This window comes from Saccostrea cucullata, unplaced genomic scaffold (genome assembly GCF_032062105.1).
Source record: "Saccostrea cucullata isolate Sc308-1 unplaced genomic scaffold, CSIRO_AGI_Scuc_v1 ctg9758, whole genome shotgun sequence".
NCBI classification, from domain to species: Eukaryota; Metazoa; Mollusca; class Bivalvia; order Ostreida; family Ostreidae; genus Saccostrea; species Saccostrea cuccullata.
The window spans coordinates 21054-30575 of NW_026931027.1; the positions used below are offsets into that span (position 1 = coordinate 21054).

The window sequence follows — 9522 nt, forward strand, 5'->3', positions numbered from 1 at the left end:
TTTCTTTAATCTAGAGTTGTTTTAAAAATACCTGTATTTATATTTTTAAAAATTCCAGAACTACAAACTTCATGTGTGAGAATAATTACCTATCAATATAAATCAGACATCATTAGCTCGGTTCAATTTAACATTTTATTTATAAATGACTACAAACAATTACTTAAACATCAACTATATCCATGATAATGTAACGCCTGCACATCACCTCCTAAATTTTGCTTGCTCCCTTATGGAACCACGTCAGACCTTCCTATTCTGCTTGATTAACTTTACAAGTACATACTTTGCACACTAATTGTTAGTCCATTATTAAAATACTGAATTGACGTCAGCTTTTTCCGTTACTTACCGATCATGATAAGGAGCACACAGCGGGTCTGACCGGCAAGTAGGGGATATACACCTCTCCATGGCACCTTATCCCACCTCTGATGTTTGGAGGTTCATGTTTGTTTGCTTTATTTATACAGTTGCTTGAAAAGTGGGAGGGTATTTATATTTTTAAAAATTCCCTGTTACGCTTTGGGGTACATCTCTTATCCGCAAACTCTCTACCACTGAAGGAAATTTAATGAAACTTTCACAGATTCTTAATTACATATTGCCATTGTGCACCTCCTATTTTACTTTTTTGATCTGACATGTATTTTTGATTTTCCAGAGCAAAACATGGACACTGCCATTATATTCATATGGGAGGATCATTTAGTGAGCTCATTGCTCACAAAGTTATACCCCCCGCTTGAAAAGTGAGAGGGTATATAGTAATTTTGCGTCCGTCCTTGTATGTACGTCAGGCCTTCCTACCGTCCGTCCGTCTGTTACGCTTTGGGGTACCCATCTCTTATCCGCAACTCCTCTTATACTACTGAGTGAAAAACGAAACTTTCACAGAATCTTTATTATATATTGCTATTGTGCACCTCCTATTTTAATTTTTAATTTGACATATATTTTGGATTTACCAGAGCAAAACATGGACACTGCTATTATATTCATATGGGAGGCGGGGGGTATCATTTAATGAGCTCATTGCTCACAGTACCTCTAGTTTGTATTGTTTTATTATAACCCCCGCTTGAAAAGTGGGAGGGTATATAGTAATCGGTATTTCCGTCCGTCCCTCTATTACGCTTTGGGATGCTCATCTCTTATCCGCCACTCCTCTCATACCACTGAAGGAAATTTAATGAAATTTTCACAGAATCTTCATTACATATTGCCATTGTGCACCTCTAATTTTACTTTTTGATCTGACATATATTTTGAATTTTCCAGAGCAAAACATGGACACTGCCATTATAGAGGTTTAGTGAGCTCATTGCTCACAGTACCTCTAGTTTTTATTTGTTGTATTCTTATGAAGTTTTTTATGAGCATTTTCAAATATTCAGAACCAGAGGGTCGAACTGCCTTAAAGACTACTACAAGGTTGCAAATAATAACGAACATGGATCAAAGCATTTGGACACTTTAATTGAAAAAAATTCTTATTAAAAAGAAAAAAAAAACTCTATAGTATTTTTGCTATGAATGAACAAAAGATCCATATTACATTGGTGTTTTCTCCACTGTCGGATCTATTAAATGGTTTCGTTGGATTCGCTACTGTCTGCGTTACTTTCGTCGATCTCTTCAGATATCAGCCCCGTCACTTCTTGAGATATTGGAGGCGGTCTTTTCGTGAGAGGGGCGGCAGTTGACCTGCCTTTTTTGTGAAGGCCTCGTTGGAAATCGTATAGAGCGTTTTCTGATTTCAGTTCTAACAATTGTACAAGTTCTCTCCTTTTCGAAGATTCTGAAAGCAGATAATTGTATGAATACATGCAAAATATAGATACCAAGACTTCATTTCATTAACAATTATAATGAAACAGTTTGAATGAGTTCTTACACGTACCACACGAACGACATTTGGTTGCATACCAACACCATATCCTCCTCTTGTTGTCACCACACTTAGCCCGTCCACATCCTAGCATGCATGTCTTTGGGCTTATTATCTAACAAATAATAATTAGACAAAATCGAAAAATAAGTTATAAATGTAGTCTGATGTAGAATTACATGAATAACGCGAATAGTATTTTTAATTGTAGTTAGGTGTAATTAAAATGGTAAAAAAAAAAAGCGTTCAGTATATACGAATTATTAAAAGTGTGTGTGTGTGTTTTTGTTTTAAGGACAGATGATACAAACAAACTTTTGTCAAAAAGATTGAAAATAAGAACTTGAGTCATATTTAAATGAGTAATATGAATAAGTTTTACCGCGTAGTTTTTAATTTTTATTCAAAGTTTCACAAAAATGGGATTTTAAGTGATAAATATTTGTATAGAATAATAAGGATGGTTTCTGATGGACATGCGTTTGAACATCACAGAAGGTTTACAATTTCTTTATATTCTAGAAGTTAATTATTTGCATCATTTGCAATCAAATTGGACCCAAAAATGTATACCAATCCAGGCATCCATTTTTTGTTTGTATCATCAGTCCTTAATTTACTTAAATTTACATAAGCATCATGTAAATGGTATACGTGTTTGTAAGATAAAATATGTTCCGTTGTAAGACTTGAAATGAGCACTTAATAAACATATATCTAAAGTACCTGTTTATAATGACCACATTTTGTCCAATGAAACATGCATTTATCAGTTTCGTCATCCCAGTATTTCCGTTCGTTTTCAAATGCCTTCGTTGCTTGATCTCCCGACGCTACAAATTAAAACAAAAATACAGCTACATTTGATTAAAAAATCATATGAAAGCATTTTAGGTCACCTGTATCTCGCCAAGTCTATTTTCCAGTCCATCGAAATCTGAAGTAAATGGTCCTGAACAATTAAAGGCAAGCATTCTTTGTTTTATTATTGGTTTACAAACACGCCATAAAAGAAGAAAAAAGTCAAACTCGAGATTTCGGCAGCCAGGTAATCAACAACATACATGTAGCAAGAGTTTTGTATAAAATTATCGATGGGTATAGCATATACAAAGCAATTTCACCCAATCTGAGGACAAATTAAAAAAAAAACGATGACTCTCATTTGTTGCACAATGGTATATTGGTGAGATAATCGTGTATTCGTATCCAAAAGTATTACAACTCATTGCGCCTTCCTATCGGCCAAGGAATGGGATGCTATTCCCAACAGTTTTGGTCCGATTAAAATATACATGGGCAAAAAAAAGACAAAATTAAGGAGCATTAGTCTATGTACTGTTGTATTTTTTTTTTATCCCTGGATCGAAAGATCCCGGGGGTTATTTGTTGCTTTCCTGTCTGTGTGTTGTAACTTTAACCTATTCCATAACGTTTGAATGGGTAGGGCTATGGCTTTCATATTTCACATGAATATTCCTTGTGAGAGGTCCTTTCTTTTGATACCACCAAATTTGACCTCTTGACCTTGGTAGTTGACACACTTTTACCAAAAACTTCTGAATAGTTGGTGCTAGGGCTTTAATACTTGACATGTATATTCTTTCATTGGGTATAGAAATATTTGACCTTGACCTTAGAGTTTGGCCTACCTTTAAAAAAACTATAACCTTGACCATAATTTTTGACCCATTAGAGCTAAGACCCTCTAATTTCATAGGTGTATTTCTTGTGACAAGACCTTCCTTTGGATACCAACAATTTTGAGCTACTGACCCACTAAAAAAAAAAATTAACATTGATCATACATGTAACTTTCGAATCGCTAGTACGAGGGCTTTTGTATTTCAAAGGTGTGTTCCTTGTGAGAAGACCTTTCTTTGGGTACCAACAGTTTTGAACTTATTGCCTTGACTTTGGGGTAAAACGAGTCAGTAGGACTTATGAAACTACTTCTCTATGTCCGTAATTCGTTGTATCCGTGTAAGGAATTCGTTATATTTGTATAGCCAGGGATCCAAGATAACTTCGGTATATCCGTGTTCGTACTCAACGAGGTTTACTATATATATAGAGGATATCTATATTGTGTGATTTGATATTGGCTTTATCCAACGAGTTGAAATGGTGTATATATTTCAGGCTTGCCGAGGAATATACACCATTTACGAGTTGGATAAAGCCAATATCAAATCACACAATTATAGATGTTCTATTTATCTAATACGACTTTCATTTTAACAAAACTTCGAGACTTCCCCTGCAAAACAACATGAATGATTGTTAAATTCAAATTGATGACGTACAACTTGATGACGTAGAACCGTTGATGTTGACATCCCTCGAAAGAAAGTAGATCTTGTTCAAAATTTAGAATTTTTGCTATCTGCGTCTTTGAAAACATTATGTGACAATTGCTGAAGCTTTACATCAAACTGACTTCTGACTGAAAGTTGTAAGGACCATTGGATCATGAAAATGAACTCGTTTGGACGATGGCAGTACAAAACGTGATAGGCAAGGCTAGGGGCCTTTAGATTCATTGTTGATCCATGGTAAGATACACCTACGTTACTAGGTAGGCATACGTAGTATAATATAAGAAAGCATTATTGAAGATGTTAAAGGAATCTTATTACAACAACTTTACTGCTAGGCTTTACTTCCTTCGAAAACGATTTATTTAGGGGCGTAACATCTGTCTTCAAGTGGCAAATACAGGTTCCTTGATAAAATAAGACACGTCTCTGACATATCCGGATCTTTTTCTTGCTTTTAACGATATTATCGCTCTTTATCATTCATTTTATTAGGGCAATAATAGGGATCACAAATAAAAGTTTCAAATAAAATTTTGAAGCGAGGGATCGTGTCAAAACCGGAAGTACTATTGATAAAGCATCTACCCGTTGATAAAGCACAAGTTTATCCAACGACCTGTATCACCCACACGTATGAGATAAATATGTTTTCGGTCTGAGTGCCGTTTTACATCCCGATCGCCCGCGTGGCGCAGTGGTTAGAGCGTCTGATTTAGAGTCGCGGTGAAGGGAGTTGATCCGTACGTCGCGGGTTTGAATCCTACTGTGGGACTCGGTCATTCGGATGAGTGCTATGAACCGAGGTCGCAGTAGGTGTTGGCACGAAAATGATCCCTCCGCCCTGAGTGCCGAGTATAGAACAATATTTTCAGTTCTCCCCGGCAAATAATGACGTCTCTGTATGAGTGGGAAAATCTCGACATGGGCGTAAAACAACATACATACAAACTTTCTTCGGATATTGTTTCCTCATACTGAGATGTCACCATGTACCGGTGGAGGGCTTTAATTTTGACCTTTACTTAGTACTCAACTAAGGGCTTTTGAGCAGTAAGGGTTCGTTATCGTGCCAATGCCTTCCCCTGACGCGAGGCCTAAGATTAAGGTATCCTCCAAAGGTACCTCAACTTTCACTTTGAAGTGCCGAACGCTTAGCGAAGAAACATTTGCTATTTTATATTTCTCGACTTACATGTAGGTCGGTCGAAGCCGTGATTCGAACATCGAACGACCTTCCGATCACGGAGTGACCGCTCTACCGACTGAGATATCGCTGATAGCCTATCGATACTCGTCACCGTAGCCTAGTCGACAGAGCGCTTGCTCCGTGTTCGGAAGGTCGAGATTTAAATTTCCTTTCCTACGTTTAATCATACAGGATGATAATGATACTGACTATGAAGAATAAATTCCAAAAATTAGAGATTGTATTAAATGTTAACATACAGCGATATCCAGACCATCCATTTTCGCCAATCCAGTAACAATTAAGATCGGCGTCGTACTTCCTGTCGCTAGGGTCTGAGTGTTTGCGGGAACAATTTTGTGCATACTCCAAGGCATGCTTTGCTAGTCGATTATTCCAAACCTAAACGAGAGAAAACGTTTTTTTTTTAACAAAAAGAACTTAAATAGATTTTAAGGATAAAGAACACATTTTTCCCTTCCAAAATCAAATGTCTTTTTTATTTTCCTATACAGGGGTCTTTTTGCTTAAGATTTGATTCATATACAATGTTTAAATTTGTTCAAGTCAAAAGATTTGTTGAAAAGTGTACGTATATATCTGGAGTTCAATAAAACTGTAGAACATATTTAGAAATGCTATTTATATTTTTTTTATTTGAAAGTGTTTTGAAATATTTTAAATATTTTGGAACATATATAACTCGATTAAAATTTTAAAATTTCATTGAAATATCAAAAAAGTAATAATTTAACTCTTCTATGTTGGAGATAAGAGAATTTATTTTTTATAATATTCTCCCTAATGAAGATTTGTTTTAAAGGAAACATAATATGAAAATAGTTTTAGTCCATAATTCAAGTATTGATTTAATATTTTAACAAACCTACATGCACGTGCATAACAAAAAAGAGAATGCAACACAAATATCATTGTGTGTATATGAAGATAGAAGCACGTACTTGTAATTATAATTTCCCAATCAAATTATCAGTACCTTTTATTCATTAAATTATGTACATATTGTTGCATAATTGTTTGAATTAAAATACCACTTGGTTTATTTGCACACAAAAAAAATCGATTTATGTTAATGTTCAAACTGAATTTTCCTCTTCAATTCAAATACCGGTACATAATAAGACAAATTATAAGTTTATCATGTTCCATATGTTTATCATGTAAAGAAGATAACGTAGAACAGTTAGGAAGGAATGATGAATAATTAAAAAAAAAATACGCCAACCGAAAAACAAATAATTTGATGAAGTACATTCTAAAAATTCAGTTTTATGAAACAGGGCCGCCAATGATTGAGTAAAACCTAGTCACACAAATGATACACCCTTAGGTTATAATTAAGAAACTTACTAGAGGAGGTAGATTTTTATCCTTCCTGACTCTATTGTGTTCTGCAAGCATATGGTCCTTCCACTCCTGACAGTTGAGTCCGCTGCCACCGACACAGATCTCTTTATAAGCCTGCACAGATGCGCATAGTAAGAAGCACACAAGAAGGCTGAAACGTGACCTAAAAGTCAAATATGACCATTACTAATAGAACTTCATTCTAAAACTGTGTCTAATTTTAATGAGAAGCTTGCATTTATATGCATCTTTGATAGGGTCATCTTTATAAATCTGTTCGGTTCTCTTCTCCCGAACGACTGACTAAAAATGGCCCGACTCATTTTTTTTTTTTTACATTACAGGACAAATATACCGGTATATATTTTTATTCCTGTTATCCCTTCAACAAATGTTTTGAAATTTTCTGAAAAAAAAATTCCCACAAACACACAATTTTACCCTGAGTCTGGAGAAGGCAAACAAACATTAATTTAAAGTTGGCCTAGTGTCTTCTGTGTCTACGAAGGATCTTTACATTGCTACCATAAAGCTTCATTCCATTAAGACAGTTTGGTCTGAAATGATATGATTTTGTCGAATACAATTTTATATCGATTACTCAACGAGTTCAACCTCACAATGCAAGATGTGTACTTGATTATGATTATCATCTCAACGGATGGGGATCTTTACGTCGCGGGTTCAAATCCAACTGCGGGGGTAGGGACCAGTCCTTCAGATGAGACCATAAAACATAAGTAAAATTTCACAGAGTGTACTGGTACGAAAAAGATCCCTCGTTGCTTATTGGCTCGAATTGCCATTTTATTTTTGTTTTTTCTTTGCAATCGAAATGAAATATATTGATGAAGGTATATTGCTGCATAAGTAAGAAAAGTTGAAGATTGTAAAGTTAGTCATCAGTTTGCCTTAAATCTTGGTAGTTAGATTATTTTTGACGTCCTTTTCAAGTAAAATATGAAACAATTGATAAAAGTAGCAACTAAAAAAGAATTTAAATTATATATCATTTGATAAATGCTTTATTCTATGTCCTGTAGAAAAATATTTTTTTACTTACATATTTTGAAGTGTCCGATGTCTCCAAGCTTGTGTCCGGTAGTATGAAAATACTTAACTCCAAGAAATTAATATACACTCCAAAGACATATTACCTACTGAGAATTTCATTTTCAAGACAGTTGGAAACTTTATTAAATTTACTGGGCCATGTTGTGTATTTTCGCTAGTTTCACAATAAATGGAATATATCCAGTGTTTATATTCGATGGGAAAACTTGTTCAATATTTTAAAAACATGATTTTGCGACACGCCTATCAAATGTGCTGTGTATGGGTAACTTGTCAAATTAAATTTCACTGTTGTTCTTTCGTTAAAAGAAAAATGAACCTCAAGCGAAAGAGCGGTGGGATTAACACTATTCACAGATACTATGAATATATTAAAAGTCTCCCTCTCTCACATCTAAAAATACGTCTACATTAAGAATAAAACTGTCAACATAATTGATATAAGCTCCTCTGAAAGTATTTACTAGTAATATTTTATTTTTTTTACTATCTGGATAGTACATTGATTAGCTGTGACATAATCATACCGACACGACTTCAATTTTTTTAATAGAGCCAAAATAAAAAAAAAAACAGGTAAAAGAATTAAACTCTACAGTCATCGTGCAAAAATGGATTTTTATTCGTATTTCAAAAAATAAATTCGGGTAGCAAGACTTCTTGGGACAAAACATTGCCCTTTACACCGCGTCGAGTAATATTTCATCCCACTGGACTTAAAGGCCCTGCTGTCACACCAAGCTGCGTTCACACGGAGTCATTACGGCGTTGTTAAATCTTTAAAATCGCCGTGGAATCGCAGGAAAATTGCACAAATTTCTGTAAAATTTTCACAATATGAAGATGTCAAGGCGTCCTTACGGCGACGGATGCGATTCTACGGCGATCTCAAGGCGTTCTACAGCATCCCCACGGAGATCTCTCGGCGATTGACTGCGCTTCCGCGGAGTTTTCATGGCGCGTTAGGAGTTTTAACCTCGTGTTCACGGCGTTCTCACTGCGCTGGCTGCGTTCACAATACGTTCACAATGCGTTTCTATACTCATTGATTCAGAAGGAATGTAAAACGTTTTTATTTAAAAATTCAAATAACACGGTGATAAGACTTCTAATCATGCCAAAAATTTTCTTAATAATTAAAAATGCTCTATTTAAATAATTTAGTACTAAACTATTAATATTTATTAGTTTATGATTAAACTCCTTTTTTCTATTTTATCGGTTCAGATGTGTTATAGATTTTCTTTGATTTTACTATGAATATAAAAAAATAAACACACTGAAAAGTTTTCTACACAATTTAAGTGAAACAACAGAACAAGTTCTGGTGTAATTTTATCTTCCATTTTTTTTTCACTTAAATGCTCCCAGTGCAACAAATACGTTCGAATTATTGCTGATCAAATATGATCCCTTTGCTGTTGTTTTGTGAGCTGTCTGACAACGCTCTAACAACGCCGCGAAAGCGCATTGTGATCGCCAACGGACGCTGTAGAAACGCCATGGGAGCGCAATGATCGCAGCGACAACTCCGTGCTGTCGCCGTGTAATCGCAGTCGAAAAAATCACAAGAGGATTAAACTCATTAGAAGCGCCGTAGAAACGCCATGGGAGCGCAATGATCGCAGCGACAACTCCGTGTTGTCGCCGTGTAATCGCAGTCGAAAAAATCACAAGAGGAT

At 35.3% G+C, this 9522-nt stretch overlaps 1 protein-coding gene across 1 annotated transcript; it reads right to left on the minus strand.

The window, feature by feature from the left end:
- Positions 1 to 1563: 1563 nt before the first annotated feature.
- LOC134231072 (uncharacterized) lies at positions 1564 to 8796 on the minus strand. The gene is made up of 6 exons (XM_062712971.1): positions 8702 to 8796; positions 6770 to 6929; positions 5659 to 5800; positions 2618 to 2724; positions 1904 to 2006; positions 1564 to 1801 (listed from the first exon to the last, which is right to left on the minus strand). Exons 1-6 carry the CDS (start codon positions 8794 to 8796, stop codon positions 1587 to 1589), a joined length of 822 nt encoding a protein of 273 aa, XP_062568955.1. The 3' UTR covers positions 1564 to 1586.
- Between the last annotated feature and the right edge of the window lie 726 nt (positions 8797 to 9522).